The 16,847-nt window shown below is 44.3% G+C and overlaps 1 protein-coding gene across 1 annotated transcript; it reads left to right on the top strand.

Annotated features, from left to right (window-relative positions):
• Positions 1-1,173: 1,173 nt before the first annotated feature.
• On the top strand, positions 1,174-9,164 carry PCARE (photoreceptor cilium actin regulator). The gene is made up of 2 exons (XM_066180378.1): positions 1,174-4,910; positions 9,035-9,164. The coding sequence occupies exons 1-2, from the start codon at positions 1,174-1,176 to the stop codon at positions 9,162-9,164; spliced, it is 3,867 nt and encodes a 1,288-aa protein (XP_066036475.1).
• The last annotated feature ends 7,683 nt before the right edge of the window (positions 9,165-16,847 follow it).

Below are 16,847 nucleotides of genomic sequence, written 5' to 3'. Positions count from 1 at the left end.
TTTTCAGATATGGGTCTATATTTTTTTTACTTTATTAGTTCTTTTCTTTCTTAGAGTTTTAGCCCATAAAGTCTTGCATTTAAGAGAACTAAGCCCTGGCAAATGAAAAAGAAATAAAGGTAGGCAAGTCACTTTTGTGAGTTTAAATTTTATCCCAAGCTGCTCAGACAAAGAGGGAAAAAAAGAATTTTCATTAAATTTTTAATTTTAATTTGAAAATAAACAGTTTTGATCTACTAGATTCAGATGCTGTCTTAACAAGATATGCAAAACTTATTTTACTGAATTATTTAATTCAAATACTGTTGTTATGCAGTTAGGATTTTCAGGTTGGGAAACTATCTAGAAGGGAATAAAATAATTTTCAAGAATGATCACCTGAGAGGAAGGATAAAAACCCCAAAATCTTGTTTGGAAGTCTTAGAAGGAAAAAGTAAACAGTTCGTCACTTGCAAGTAGGGTAAAACCTTAAAGACTCTCGAGGCAGAAATTTTAACAGGCATTTCTGACCCATTTGATTTCCTGTCTTTTACTCTCCAGGGGGTACATCCATTGTCAAGGTCACCTTTCTCTTAGTTAAGGAGTTTCTAATGATGCTTACATGCCATGTTCAAATAGTTTCCCTTCAAAAAGGCTTCAAAACACTGCCTCTTCTTTCGGATCTCTGCATTCAATTGCATGTCATGTTTTTGCAACAAGGGAACAATGCAGGGACAGGTACCAAGTCCTTCTGCACCCCAATACGCAGAAGAAAAATCTGCCTTTATAAATACAGCACTGATGCTGACTGGCTGGAGCCTGCTTACCGTAATGAGCTTAAAATATTATTTGCAGAGGACATCTGTCAAGGCAGAAGTGAGGTACGCAAGTGCTCCTAATCCATTAGCTCTAAATCCAGCCAAGCTCTCACTCCTTTTCTTGAATCAAGGAAGAAAACCCAAGTGGGAACATACAATGGAACAGGGCACAACTTCAAGAGCAGATCCTATGCAATGAGCACATGGGATTTTAAGGTGAACAACAAAGGAAACTGACAACAAAACTGGGATCATGATGGAAAACTCCTGAGAAACAGGCCAGTCTGCAGCTCAGGATGACACAGTGAGTTTGATTTTTACTTGTGTTTTCCCTAGTTCTTCTGGATTTTTGATCAAAAATAAAGACAAAGAAAAGATGGGCTGCACACCTTCTCACAGTGAGGCTGCTAGTACGGCTGCAAGAAGTGGTCTTAAGGCTTTGAATAAACCCAAAAGTGTTTTGCCGATTGATTCAAGAGATAAAGGAATCCCTCTGCTGGTTAAAGGTTCATCTTGCTACAATATTGATGAATATGAGATTCAGAGGAAGGACTACCTGGAAGAAGAGGAGGAGGATAGACTGTCAGATCTGGACCAAAATGATAATTTGCTGTTATCTTCCAAGATTCATTCAGATTCCCAGATTTCCAGGGAAGACAAGAAAATTGAGAGGACAGCCACAGATGCTGAAGTTGCTATGTCTGAACTGATTGAGTCTCAAAAGCACATCACTGAGTCCATAGAGATCAGAAAGCAGACCTCCTGTGAATCAGAAGCATCAGCTTTCATCTGGGATGACAAGAATGAAAGCAACGCAAAGCAAATCCCAAAGAAAGGAAAGAAGAAAAAACCCCATAAGCTGGCAAAGCAAGGTCAATCCAACAGAGGTAAAGAAAAGTCCATTCTGGCCCCATGCGAGACAGAGAAGAAGGTAGACTTCCCAGAACTGCTTGTCAAGGCTCACCAGAGTGCGTACGCCTACCTACATCCCAATCTCTCCAAGTATGAAGCTATTCTGCACATGGCCAACCAGGCCACCCAAACTCAGCTCTTCCTACAGCAGATGATCACCTTCCTCGTGCTTCGCTTTGATGAAATCAACCAGCTCTTGGAAGAAATTGCCAATGATGGGGAAAATCTTCTCAAAGATGTAGGTGGGAATCTGGCATGGCCAGCAGAAAAGGACGATTTGAAGGAGCACCCTGATCTTCTGCAACAGCTACTGCAGTACACGGTAAACAAAATGCAGTTGGTGAGTGGGATGCTGGCCTCCCTCACATCCAATGCCCTGCAGGAGACATGCAGCTACCTGCAGTCTGCTGCAAGCAACTTGGAAGGCAAACTGAAAGCAAAGCAAAGCTTTGATGAGCACCTGCTACGGACGGTAAAGCTGCTCGAAGCCTCAACTGTGGGACCCTCTCAGTCCCACGGTGATGACAGGACGCTCTGTTCTGAGGACAGTGGCATTGGTGTGGACAGTGAATCCCTCAAAGAGTTTGGTGCTCTCAGCCAGCACGGAGGACAGCCAAGTGACTCCTGTGCACACGGACATCCACCCCGAAAGCATGTCAGAACAGCGGAGCGTGTGAATGGTGGGACAGCATCAGTGGGCACAGCTGCATCCCATGGCTGTGCTCTTGAAAGGCATTTTAGGGACGTGTTTCATTCATCTGTGCAATGTAGGGAAACGACTTCTTGTCAGGGTGGAGTAGCAGAAGGCATTTCTACCATGCCCCAATATGCAAGCTTGAGCAAAAGCCGTTTCTACAACTCCTTGCAGTCTGATTCTACTCAGGAAGGTGAACATTTCAAAATCTGTGAATCAACAGATTTTCCTTCTGATGAGGATGAGGATGATGACGATGATGAAGAAGAGAGCACGCTGGGGGAGGATGATGACAACACAAGTTTATCAGAAATGGGGAAAGATGCTCTGCCGAGGTCCCTGTCTTCACCTGCACTCACTGAGAACATTCAAAGGCAGTCCATCAAAAGGACAGAGAATGCAGACACAGAAGAAATCATTTTGAAGATGAAAGATGCCATCAGTGAAAAAATCAAGTTCGTCCCGGCTAAATCCAGGCGTAAAGAGTGGATAGAGGATGAGAGTGGAAGAGCAGTCCTTGCAAAAAGGCCCAGTACAGCAACAGGCAGACACAGAAGGTTTGGGAAACAACGACGGTCCCGGTCAGAGGAGTCTCTCAGAAGCCAGGCAGAGGACCCAACTCTCCTAGAGCTTCAGAGAACTCAAAAGGAGCTCAGCAAAAGGCTGGAAATGTTGTATGGAAAGGATATAGCTAACAACCTGGAGCTTTGGAAATCAAGAGCAGCACCTTATTTGCAGGATGGGCAAATTATATCAAGGTCCTCCCGCAAGCTAAAGGCAGGCCTCTCAAAAAATTTCAGCGTCCTGCCTAACCAAGATAAAGTCCCTTTGTTCACATCTGATCAAAATCCTACCCCTCCGCTGAATGAAAAGAGAGTCAGGAAGCCTGTAAGAGCTCCTGTGCCTACCCAGGAGACATCAGGAGGCAAAGAAAATGAGCCTCCTGGGACACAGATGTTGAGTGGCAGCAGCTGTACCCCCCGGCAGTCTGTCAAAAAACTGATTGAAACCTTCAGTCCTACTGATGATCTTGCAAAACCCACACCTCTAAGATCCTTAGGTCCAATAAAGTGCATCAGAAAATTTGGACTTCCAGTCATCCCACCCACCACTCCCTTTCAGAGAGGCCTGGCACCTTTAAATCTTAAGCATCGCATTTCACCAGTAGAAGACACAAACACCAATGATGTTTCTTCTAGCTTTCCAAATGCTTTTCTTCCTGCACCACCTGCAGAATTAAGCAAGAAGGACACAAAGGAAGAGACTGATGAAGACACTGAGAACCTGCCACCACCACCACCTGAAATGTTAATGGACACTTCTTCTGAAAATTTATCTGAGCCTGAAGAAACTGCAAGAATAGAAGGAAACTCTTCAGAAGATGCCAAAAAGACCACCAAACCAGAATTGCATGCTGCTAAGAGATCACAAGTTTCCCCAAAAATTAAAGCCTCCCTTCAGTCCATCGATTTATTGCCAAGTAAAAATATCGGCAGCCCCAGTGCAGTGACTAATAAAGGTCTAAGGAATACCAGGTCAGGGGAGGAGAGAGTGCACAGGTACTCTCTGGAGCTGAACCCTACCAACGTGCGCATCCCTAGCCAGGAGGAGATATTAGCAACACAGAGGAAAGAGGCAGCGGATTTATACAAGCAAACCCATAAAATTATTCCTCTTCAAAATCCCAGTGGGGTCTCAAACCCACACAGCAACAGCTCAGAGAGCAAGGGGCCCAACCCACCTGCACCTTCAGTGCCATGCCAGAAGCTCGGCTCTCCCGATCCACTCCGGAGCAATGAGAAAGGCTCACTGTTTGCCAGGAGGGTCTCCCCAGTGAGAACTCCTCCTTCTTCACCAACTGAGAAACGGCTTTTCAGCCCACCAGCGCATCACAGACATTCTCTGCAGGCTTTTAGCAACACACAACCGAGCTCCCCCACCATGCAGAGGAAACCCAGTCCCCCCTCTAGCCCCAGGATGCCCAGCTCACCTTTGCAGAAGAAGCTGCCCTCCCCACCACCACAGCGAAAACCACTCAGCCCTCCTGTGGGGCACAAGCAAAGCTCACCAGCAGCCCAGCGGCTGGCAGGCTCCCCCACTCCATTCCCCACCACCCCCTCCCCACCAGCCTCCCCATCTCGCTCCTACAAGGGGCCAAGAGCTGGGCTGGATGCCGGGGATGAGCACCAGCTCTCCTCCTCCAAGAGGGGCAGCAATGTCCGTTCCATATTTTGCCCTGCCACCTCTTCCTTATTCGAAGCCAGACCTCCAGTGGTACCCAGCAGAAGCCCTGCCGAGGTGACCACCCAGCCTGAAGCTGCATCACATTCCCAAAAGAGCAGTCCGCTGTTCCGGCAGCCCGGGGACCGGACCAGGAAGCTGTCCCTGAGCACCACCAATCCTCAGCCATTCGTAAGGAGAAGTTTCTCTGACCGCCGACCAGGGGTCCAGCCTCATCTTCCAGCTCCTCTAACAGCTGGCAGTGAACCTGTACTTAACCAAGCAAGGTAAGGAACTTCATGCCAGAAAAGTGGACCTATAGCACTGTGTTGGCTTTCTAAACTTCTGATGGGAATTTAATGTTGTTAAGAGGTTTCCCGGAAAGGTGTCCTGTTCATGTGCAGAAAAGATGGCTGGGCAAAGATAGCACTGTAGCTGGACTGGATGATCATTGTCAGTCCCTTCCAAGTGAAATAATCTGTTCTATTTTCTTGCCCCCGATTTCAGTAGACTACCAGCCTGAGTGAAGGGAAGAGTTAAGTTCCCATGGTGTGCTCAAGCCTTACCTTACACATAAGCTGTGACAGGCACCCCGGGGAAAAATTCAGTGTTGGTTGCACGGCACAGAACTCCCCTTATTTGTGCGGGGGCTAAGGGCATCCACATTCAATTCTTAAAAGCTCTGAAGTAGCCCTCAGGTTAAAGACATAAATATTTATGAGAAGATAGGCTTGAGCCAAGAGGAGCGGTGTTGTTCTATCAGCTTCAAATCCAGTATAAATTGTTCATCTGACAGCTGTGGGAGAATGTTTCAAGTCAGATGGCAAGGATGAGAGACAGATAATATGTAGGCAAGAATCTGTGTGAACATAATTAAAGGCTGGAATTTTGAGCTTCTTGCGCACAATTTCAGACCTAGGTGATGTTGTCAAGTCTGCTGGGTCCACAGCCCAAGCCCAGCTATCAAAGTGGAAAAGCATTGCATGGCTACTGGAAATTAACTGATCTGAAAAAGAAATTGAAACATCAACACAGACCAGTTCCATGTTTGCAAAAAGTGTGTCATCTTATTAAAAATGGGCTTAGCTTTAAATTTTGTTTATCACCTAAGGAAAAAAAAATCATAAAACCAGCCAGGAAATAGAAGTGGGTATTTGGGAATACTCGAAGATGTGTAACAGCCTGGAAGTACAGTGTTGTTATTCTAGTTTCTTAACATCTTAGGATGTGTAAGTCAATTAAGCTTTAAGCTTCTCTGGTAACCTTTCCACACACGAGCAGTATTTTTTGCTCTTGTCCCAGAAGAGCTGCACTTACATGACTCATTCCCTTGAGGACAGATAGGGATTGCAAGATCAACACCAGCAGGATGAAATTGCATTTGTAGGTGCACAAGCACTCAGGGTGCTGTGAGCACAGGGACAGTGATGGGCACTGAAGACATGTCCAGGCGTTCCCACCTGTTGGGGGTTAGGTGACACCACCCCAAAGACAGAGTAAGGACTGAGTATCCCATGCTGGCAGTAGAGGAATGTGCTGAACTAAACATGTAAAAAACACTGGGAAATGCAAACCATTTTGCATTCCCAGTTCTAATACTGCATTTTAGTCTGACTTTTGGATATTTCCTAAAATTGCTCTACAGTGTTGCTGGGTTTTCTGTTGTTGTTTTTATGAACTGTTCGAAGTCAGCTTTGTCTACTCTGGTGCCTGCCAGCAGAAATAAATGTTTTCAAAAGAGGTTTTATGTAAAACCTTGCAAGACAAAAGCCCCAGCAGTTTTATGGATGCATTTTAAAATCATTATAAATTGCTAGCTAATTTATACTTCAGTGGGGTGTATTGTCTTTCTATCATAGTCTGTCAGAGTATAGTGAGTAATATAAAAAAACCTCTCTGTAAATAAAATCATCCCTTGCATGAAAAAAGTCGTATATCCTAGTGTTATGATCTACAAGTATTTTGGAAGAACGAAATATATCCTGGGTCAAGTTCAGCTTATCATTTATCCCAATGAACATCAACAGTAGTACTAGTCAGTTATACCAAATTTATATCAACATAAGAAAAAAGGAAATTAAGGCCATTAATTACCACACACACTGATTTAAGATGCAATACACAACTGTGTGTTTTCTTACACCCAAAATAAGCTTCCTGGAGTAAATTTTATGGACCTTGCATTGAATGGCCTAAAATGAATATCACAGCCAATGTTCTGATGGGCAGAGAAGGACCATTTTAGGAATTAACACAAGGAAAAAGCTCTGAGAGGTCTTCACATCACTGCAGGTCCTCTCCTCCTGCTCAGGACTGGGGTGGTTGCCACAGCTGTGAGCACCACATCACTCTGTGCAGATGCTGAACCCTGCTTGTTTAGCAGGTGCCTTAAGAGACAAAGCGCCACACTCTGATCCGTCTTTCTCCTACAAATTCATCAAACAGCCAGGACTTTCTTTGCTTTGTAACTCATCCAGCTGACAGAGGAAAGTCTCAAAATGTCTAAACCTAAACCTCAACCTCCTCATTCTAGAAATGTTTGCATCTGGTCTCAAATTCACAAGCCATTACCACACAGCTGTCAGTCTCCTTTCCTTCATTTCTTCCCTTGCCTTACTTCTTCTTTCCACATATAACAATGGCCTTTTTTCATCTGTATGGTGTTTTCCTGTGTTATTTTTTTGTTATTAGCAGCTTCATTAGTAGAAAAGAGAGGACACAGAGTCAAACCTGAGATACTATCAATCTTTTATAGGTAAAACATTTTGAAGACCAGTGAGTTATCCAGTTTCTCCCATGCTCACAAGCTCAGGGATATAAGAGATATATCTCCCCACTTTTTACCAAATAAAAAAAATCCGTTTGCTGAGAAGTAGGATGCCAAAGATAATCTGGCAGAGCTTGTACAAGCGAAAAGAGGCAGCTGAGTTACCTCTCCCACACACCCCCTTTTAGCAGAAACATGAACAAAAAAGAGGCAACTTCCACCTTATTTTGCAAGCTGGGATTGATGGGCATTAAATGTCAGGGTTGTGCACAGATTCATGTGTCCCCTGCATACTCATTGCTCTCCTAGAAGGCAAATCCACTCTTTTTGCAAGCAGGTCTTTTCCCCATCCCATGTTGTAAGGAATATCAGGACTTAAAATGTTATTAGCCCTAACAAAAGCTGGAGCTGGAGCTTTTGCATTTAGCCTTAGGGTACCTGACAAGAATTTCAGTTTTCAAGTCAGTACAACTGGTTCCTATTTGAACAGCCTGCAGCTGGATAAACTGATAACTTTGCTGGTTTCTAAGCTTGGTCATTTGACAGCAATCAGCAATTACTGGCATCTCAGTAAGGCACAACATGTACAATTGCTCTCCTCATAGAAATTCTGTTAAGCTGTAACACAGTTTCTGTATATGTACCTTAACAAAACAGTATTTCATTGAGACTGCTCCTCTCCCAAGTGGTGGAGCAAAGAGAGAAGATAAAATGCTATTGTCTTTAACATACTGTTCAATGAGAGCTTGAGAATGGTTTGAGTTGGCTGAATCAGGCTCAAAGCAAGTAGCCCAAATGAGCCCTTCTGCAACTGGGAGATATTTGAATCTGGATTAGTTTCATGACTGGATATGTATCACAAATCTCTTCAGTTAGCAGTTCAAATCTTTAACGTCCTAGCAGTAAAGAGTAGGAACATAACAGCTTGTCTGTAGTTGAAAGCTCATTCAGTTTAGCAGTTTATATACTTAAAATACAGTAATGATTCCCAGATTGCTCTGAAACATTTCCCCATGTTGAGAATAAACCACATGAATTAGCTGCAGCAACACAGGGCACACTTCACACACTTTAGCAGGAAGGCACAGGGTGTGAGATCCACTGCTATGATCAGTCTTGATACATAAAGTCCCTGTACCCCTAGGGAGTGCCACAGCAACCTCGAGAACATCATTACACTTTCTGTGTCTCAGTGCTCCTGTCACCAGAGTGAGAGTAGCAGATTTATAATACCAGAATTCCCCTCCACGGTCGTGCTGACGTGCTCTCAGAAATCACTGTAGCCAGGCTAAGCAGATGCACATTAGAGGTAAGACCTTTCCCTTCCTTCCCTTCAGCAGTCTGAAATGAGACTTTTCACTCAAATCTTCCCCTATCTGCAGGGTAACCTGGTCTCACACTGATCCCCTGTTAAACATACAAAATGTTTTCTTCCCAAGAGAGGTCTGGGAGGGAAGAGTACAGTGCATTTGGCATGGCAAGGGTAAAATTTGGAAGGTGCACATAAAGAGCATGTGTTCAGGAGGAGACGGGGAGTGACAGGGTGTCGTGCAGTATTTGTGCTTTGTGGGTTAACATGGTCTAATCAGTGCTGTTTTAAAAAGTCACAGTTCATTAGCCTCTTAAGCATCTTTCTTTCTGCAGCTTGGAGAAGAGCCCTAGAAGAGCAGGTGACTCTTGGAACAGCTCTGGCGTTCCTGAAACAAAGGAATCCAACAGATCTGCCTCCCACCCCGAGCTCTACGTCGTGGGCCAGGGGCTGCAGAGGGACTGAGAGCAGAAGCACCCCCAGAGGCAGAGGCACCAGCAAGGCCAGAGGCCCCAGAGGGAGGAAACACCCTTACCCAAGCCTCCACAATGTGCTTCATCTTCTCTTGCTAGGAAACTATATGATGGCGTTGCGTCAAAAACCACAAACTGGGCTCAATGATCCACTGAAATACCAGCCAGCTGCTTCTCCTTTCATTCCATGGTTTTGCTCAGATACCTACATGGAGCAAAAGAAACACTTTGTAACTGGGTAAGTCTGGTTGGCTGATGAAGACAGGACCTATAGCCAAAACCTTTTTTCCCCAGTTTAGACAAAAGACTTTAAAAAAACAAACACAAATTATCATTATTCAGCATGTTATTTATTCAGTAGGCATCACAGTCTCCGTAAAAAGGGCTTCTGTGACTTTTCCAGGAGGGAGGTAAGACCCTGAACCAACTGAGTGTTACTGCAATTAAACATCCATGGCTTCAACAAATTCCACATTTTTTACCCTAGGTGTTTATCAACATGCAGGGAGAGAATAATTGTCATATACAAGTTAATACAAAGCAAGTGCAAGCCCTTTTGAAGGAAAAAAATTAGGGATCTTACTCCCTCAAAAAAGCCTTTGATCTTCTAAATCACCTTTGATTACCAGATAATCTTATCACCTCTAGTTTCCAGGGTACAAGGCTTAATCCTGATTAGAGTAGTTTTGCAATAGCCTGATCAAACAACATTATAAATCACAAGGCATATAAGGACACATTTGGAGGTTTTGTTTGTGTTTATTTTTCTTTTTATTTGTAAAAGAAAAAAAATGCCATAATAGATAATCCTGTTCTCCCTGAAAAAGGGGGGTTTTTTTCTGATGTATGCAGTTTGAGGGTATTTATTGTAATTTCAGTGGATAGTCTAGACAGATTCTTGTTAATAAAAACACAAATTACTCACAGTCCATTAATCCTAAGCTTTTACAGCATTCACTGGAATACAGTCTCAGAAATAACTAGATCTTCCTCACCTAACTAATACATGATCATTGTTTAAAATGCAAATTTTAATTAATGTAGTTTTAGTTTCATTTGACATGTTTTCATCTACAACTTTAGTACAGAATAAGATCTGTAAAAAAAAAAAAAAAAGCCTTTTGTATCATACTTGGTTAGGAATAGTTTAAATTTTTTCCTACAGTTTTCACTGTGTTTCAAGGTGGTGTCTGGGAACTTCATCTTCACATAGCATTTTTACCCTTCCTGCCCACTTTCATGATGGGGGAACAGAGCTTTACTTTCTCCAGTACAAGGGTTACTCTCTGGATACTTAACTCCTGAGTTTTAGTCCCATGCCTTAACCACAAGCATCTTTCACCAAGTACAGTGCCATTTTGCACCACGTACACAAGGAAACCTTAATTATTATGTTTAAAGTGGGGGTTTGAATATAGAGAAGGAACTCGCAGTGAACAGATACTTTGTATGGCCAGGGGTTTGTGAGCTTAAAGAGGCCAAGTAGCCATGCCCATACAGAGGTCAGTCAATCCACTGTGTAATCACGCAGGCAGATGCACCATCCCCTATGAAGCTGGAAAATCACCAGGGAGACACTGTAAAGCTGCAAAGCAGTGTTAACGCTGCAAGTTAGTCCTCCCTGTCATCAGAAGTACACTCCTCTCCCTCCTGGGTAAGAATACAAATGCATTTTTGCATGCATTTTGGGTCGGTTTGTTTTGCTGGCAGTAACCCCCCCAAGAACAGAAGCAAACCAGAAACGTGACAGCAGGAAACTGGCACTCTGCATGCCTAAATGCAGCTTTGCAGAGGAAAACAGAGCAGAGTGGGAGGACAGCTTCTCCTCAGCTACTACAGTCAGTTCATCTCTTTATGGCTTCATGTTGAAACTTCCCAGCACCCCTGATGGGGAATAAGAGAAAGTATTTATTTACATTCCTCAAGCAGAAGATTCTTCTACAGCAGCACATGGGGCAACACTTCAGCAGTCAAGCTGGAAACGTCCTCCCAAATGTGCTCTCTGGACATGGAGTCAGCCAAAGCATCTTTGCCCAAAACCAGGCTCCCTTGAAGAGGGGTGCATGAGCTGGCATCCTAGCACTTCATCCCTCCCGGCTCTGACTGAGGCTGTGGTCATCAGGAGGCTCCTTGCAAACAGTCCCACCTAAAAACTGCAGCTGCTGAAGGATTCTGATGCTGCCCAAAGGATGCTGCAGCAAACTGCTCATTGTACACAAGACACAGTTCTGGGGGAGTGATCTGCGAGTTTGTAACATGAACTCAAGATTACACGTAGTTAAGAGATTCTCTTTAGTCCAGTAATGTAAAGGACTCTTGCAAAAAATGTGTTTACCTTTGATTTGTATTGCAAGCATGAAATTGAGAGTAACTCTAGTGTTGGAACCCTGGAGGAAATGATAGTTTGCCTCAACATTTTTTTAAAAAAATTAATTTTTAAGCAAGTTTTTTGGTCAACAGTTAAATTTTTCACAAGTACATTTCTGGAATACACTTGTTTTATAAGACCAGGCTCGATTTAAACATTTATTTTTTACTGATGTAAATAAAAGTTTTTATATACAAGGTATGAGTTTTATGTCCCATATTGTTTGCAACCAGTTTCAATCTTAGCCCAATGTTATACAATTGATGCATTCCTTAGTGCCCTGAACTATAAAAAGTCCATTTGCTTTCTCTTCCCCTGTCCCAGCCCCAGTTTGTCTTGTTTTGTGTTTTGCTGGTACATCAATTAACTTAGATTTCATTTCCATTCAGCAAATACATAGTTTTTTAGGCTACAAGATCCAGCCTGGGCACTGACAGACCAGAGCATAGGTCAGCTGTGCTTCCACCCCTTGCCTGCCCTGATTTAAGCCTGAGCTACCTGGCAGTCTTGTACTCAGTTCAGTAGAGCTGCTGTGTAAAATCAGATAATTCAGGGCAGTGGCTTAGTCCTAAGGGTTAAAATGAGAGTGCCCTCGCTGCAGTGGAGTCAGATTGCAGAGGGATTGAGCATGGAGTGAAGCAAGATCATGTTTCCAGTCAGGGCTTCTTCCTAGCTGTGAAAAGAGCAGCCAACAGCTCTGTGCTGCACTTTATCTGCAGGCCTTTAAAAAGTTGGCAGCTGCCCATGTTTCCAGTGACACTGCTCAAATCTCAGACCTTTAAGGGGGTTGTCATTTAATTCCTTTGGTGTCTGAAGTTGACTAGAACACTAGGGCACCACACACACTCCAGTTTCTTTTTTCTGACTTCAAGAACTACCTCAGCCTGGAGAAGAGCAGACTGAGGGGAAACCTCATTACAGTCTACAACTTCCTTGTGAGGGGAAGCAGAGGGGCACGACCCAAGGGAATGGCCTGAAATTCTGTGAGGGGAGGTTTAGGTTGGGTATTAGGAAGAGTTTTTTTCACCCAGAGAGTGGCTAGGCATTGGAACAGGCCTCCCAGGGCAGTGGTCACAGCACCGAGCCTGACAGACTTCAAGAAGTGTTTTGAGAACACTCTCAGGCACGTGGTGTGAGTCTTGGGGTGTTCTGTGCAAGGCCAGAAGCCGGACTCGATGTTCCTTGTAAGTCCCTGTCAATTCAGAATATTCTGTGATTCTGTGATCAGCAACATAGCTGAAAATGCTATGCAGGTTATCAATAAATTCAGCATATTGCAGTGTTAGTACTGCCATACCTCTTAACATTCAAGGCATTTCATAACCATTTATGAAATTTTACCATTAAAAGAAATATTCTGAAAAGATATCACCTTTGCCATAGGTAGTGGTTCCACAATGCACCAATTAATGTTGTGGGTTGAACACTGGCCAAATGCCAGGGCACTCACTAGAATTATTTACTCCTTTTCTGCTGCAAGATAGGATTAGGAGAAGAACAAAGCAGCCTCAGAACTTTAAAGGGTATAAGGTAAACTTCATTTAAACAGAACTGAAAGAAAAAAAAAAAGAAGAATCAGAACAAAACCTTCAGAACACTTCTCCCCCACCCAACTCCTCTTTCCTTTCCCACTGACAATGTACAGAGACAAAACCTGGGACTTAGGTCAGTTTATCCTCTCTAAAATAGTCTTTCATCAGTTCTCTTAGGGAGAGGAGTCTCTTTTGCCATGCCATGGAGAATTCTCCACAAGAAACAGTTCTCTCGTGGCTTCAATTTCCATGAATAGCAGCCGCCTGGAAATCTGCATCGTGAAATCCCTCCCATCTTATTGCAGCCTTCCCATAGCTGCATTTATGGGCTATGCCTGACTTATGGGGTACTATTTTAGGGATGAGCTGTTCAAAGCAAAGGTTCTCTTCATCTGTCTGAGATGATCTTCATCTCCAGGAACACAGGTCGTCTTCTTTCCCTGGGGGCAAAGGGTCTTCATCACTCTCATCTCTCTCTCTGTTCAAGCTTCTCAGATTACAGCTCCTTCAACATTTACTTACTTCAGCACAAATGCCTTTGCTCATGTCTACAATTTGAACATTCCATCCCCCCCCCCCCCCCTTTTTTTTCCCCCCATTAGTTAAAGGGATATTCTAGTGTATCACAATCCATCACCATGGCCTTACAAAAGAATTTCAGCCTAAGACAAAGGCATCTCCTCATTCTCCTCCCATCTGGGACTTGACTTCTTCTTTATTGACCTTGGTGTCTTCATGTTCTCTAGGTGTCTTCACTCTGTCCTTTTCTCTCACTTGAGGGAGGATCAGTGCTTTTCAAGTTTTATCTGTGCAATGAAAGAGTTGGTATCTAACTCAGGGCCTGCAGTGGTCATGATGGCCGAAGCAGTCACTGTGACAGATTCAGGCTGCGCTGGGGCTGTGCCAGGATCTCAGGGGCTCGGCCAGAATGGCAGCAGCTGCTCTGGCTGCACAGCTGGTCTCCAGCCCATACTGCATTACTTCCAGCTGCAGGTCAGAGACCATGCTGGAGAGGGGAGAACCGGCCTGGCAGCAGGATGTTAACAGCTGCTGGGGCCCAGCCTGACCAGCAGAGGGCCCCCCACCATCCCCTGCCCCTGCCCAGCAGCCGCTGGGGCCCGGCCAGGACAGGGCCCGGGGGGGCGCCCTAGGAGGGGCCCCAGACATGCCAGGCTGCATGGAGGGGGCCAGGCCAGCCTGTTACCTGTTCCCAGTCTGGAAGAAAAAAGGCTTTTCCCGGGCTTGTTTGTCTTAAAATGTGAATCTCACAGAGGCGTTTTCAGCTCTCTAATTGGTTTAATAGGTTGTCAATATTCAAACTAGCCACTGAATGGTTTTGTCAGGCATGGAGGAAAGTGCTAGCAGCTTCTCACAGAAAAATCATTTCCATGGATGGCTTCTTCCCTCCTCACCAAATACCAACCAGTGCAAAACCAGCACATCTTTGCAATGAGCATATTTCACTGGAAGCAGGGAGCTGTAGAACAAGGACTGTCGCTTTGAAACTGCCTTTATTTAAAGGCAATTTAGCTTGAAGCATCCACCAGAGTTCATATTTTCTAGAACAGCTCTCCCTTCAGTTTATTAGCTTCCTTAATGAAATGTACCCCTTTCCCGAATTTTTAATTGTAGCTATAAACTTCATTTCAGGCATACACCTTGCTTTGAGGAGTCTGAACACAGCACAGGCTTCAGAGAGCCACAGGTTTGGAGAGGACCCAAGCTCCTTCCAACTTACATGTTCTGGCAGCCAGTCAGATTGGCTGAAACAACCACTACAACTGCCCATGCTCCTGCAATTCTAGAGTTCAGACCATGGGATTTTTTGCATTACAGAAATCACAGTGCAACTCCAGCAAAATCAGAGTCTACCAGCCTTCACTGTTAGTCCCCCTTTCCAGAAAGCCAGATTCACTAAGGGCAGGAACCTTGACCTGATGATAGGAACTTCCAGCTTGAAGCAAGTGAAAGGGTCATCCATTCCTATACCAGTCTCTGTGAGATCATTCCAATTCGGCTTAGCTCTACACCACCTTTTTGGGGAGGGTCACAAATGGTCTCACCCAATTGTGAGCAGGAAGATTTTCAATACTTTCATTGATGCAGACATGAAAAGAGTCCTGGTGATGCCAGTTTTCCTCCAAGGAAACAGAGTCTGTACTAAGCTTCTCTCTTCAGTCCCGTCCTTTCAGGGAGCAGGGAACCAACACCCCAAAGGCCACAGATCAGTTTATAAGAGACTTAATCTTGGTTTATGCAGAGGCAAAAGGAGCGAAGGGCAGGACTGCACAGAAAGCGAGTCTTTCTTATCACCAAGCGGTTCTCTTCCATGCAAAGAAGGGTGATGAAGCCGATGCTTCATCATAAGACAGCCTAAACGAGAACTTGGCTATCAGGCTGTGTGCCATCTCCATAGTTTTTGGGTGCATTTCTCAAATGTCTACATGCTGATGTTGCCAGGAATCAGGAATTCTCTAAGAACTAGTTGGGCATCCTAAACCTTTCCTTATTTTCTCCCTTTCCATATCATCCTCCTCCTCTCCAACAGCATGTTTTGCTTTAGTTTGTTTCTACTTAACCAAGGTCATTGATATACTTGTTTTGGGACAGAGAAGTCATCAGCAAAAGTCATTTGAAGGATGAACCCAAAAATGTATTTTTTTTTTGTTTGGTTTTTTTAAAATGAATAAATAACTTTCCATAGCACAGAGGGAGGCCAAAAGCAAAACATCCATAACTCTGACACTGCACAGCATTTAACAGGCACAGGCACACATCCCACACAGGCAGCTCTTATTCCCCTATGAAACTTCCAAGAATCGGAAAGAACACTGAGATACTTAGGAAAAAAGGTAACAAAACACTTCTCATCCCAAGTGCTGTTGGGGTAATAAGCCCCTTTGGAAACAGGAGCATAACAAGAGGCAAGAACGTGAACCACCCCACCTTACAGCAGGCTGCATTGAGTAACTATGCACTTCAGCCATCCTCAAAGGCGAGTCACAGGGTATTCCTGCTGCCCAGTGATGCAAGGAATTTTGTGGAGCTGGTCTGGCACCCGCTGGCCATCTCTGGTATTGCTCCTTACCACAGTCAGTTAATCTACTTCTGTAACTGCGGAGGACACCGCATGAAACACAGCAAACAAAAATCCCAGAGGCCCTGCAGTGGTGTCTGGACAGACATTAAACACACACCTATAAATGAGACACAATAATAGCTGGGCAAATAAAACCAAAACCTGCAGCTGAAGGTTTCCATCCTATCGATTTCTTGGTTGGTTTACTGCAGAGGTTTGCGCTGGACTTCTCACAAATTCTCATCCAACTTCCACTGCTCCAAATGAGCAGCTGTTCTGTCCTCCTCATTCTCTTCACTGCTCCCAAACTACCAGGATTAGATTAGAAGGGAGGACCTATCCCATTTCCAGCCTCTCTACACAAAGGAGGACACAGTTTAGTCCTGAACTGGCTGAGACCTTGGCTTTGCAGATGGAGTTTTAAGGATTAGGAAGTACAGGCATTGTGAGTTAGCAGCTCTCAGGTACGGTCAATTTTTGAACAAGGAGCCCCATTGTTTGCAGCTGCCGAAGTGACAGTGTCACAGAGAGCAGCTGCTTGAGGGCTGAGGACAGGGTGAACTGGCCATCCTAACCCCAAAGCAAAAGACAAGAACTCACCCCCTGCCACCAGCTGGCAGCCACTGAACAAGATTCACAGTATCTAAATTCTAAATGGCAAGTTCCCGATGCCACCATTCCCCAACCCCAAACAGT

The sequence above is a fragment of the Chamaea fasciata genome, unplaced genomic scaffold, assembly GCF_029207755.1.
Source record: "Chamaea fasciata isolate MVZ Bird 193981 ecotype frontalis unplaced genomic scaffold, bChaFas1.0.hap1 SCAF_3, whole genome shotgun sequence".
Taxonomy (NCBI): Eukaryota; Metazoa; Chordata; class Aves; order Passeriformes; family Sylviidae; genus Chamaea; species Chamaea fasciata.
Note: the sequence above shows the minus strand (reverse complement) of the source record. Positions and strands in the feature narration are given on the sequence as shown.

Excerpts from the sequence above, each read along its gene's own strand:
- PCARE (XM_066180378.1), top strand. The coding sequence starts at position 1,174 with ATGGGCTGCACACCTTCTCACAGTGAGGCTGCTAGTACGGCTGCAAGA. Across the intron at positions 4,911-9,034 it reads CCTGTACTTAACCAAGCAAG|CTTGGAGAAGAGCCCTAGAA; the intron begins GTAAGGAACTTC and ends TTCTTTCTGCAG.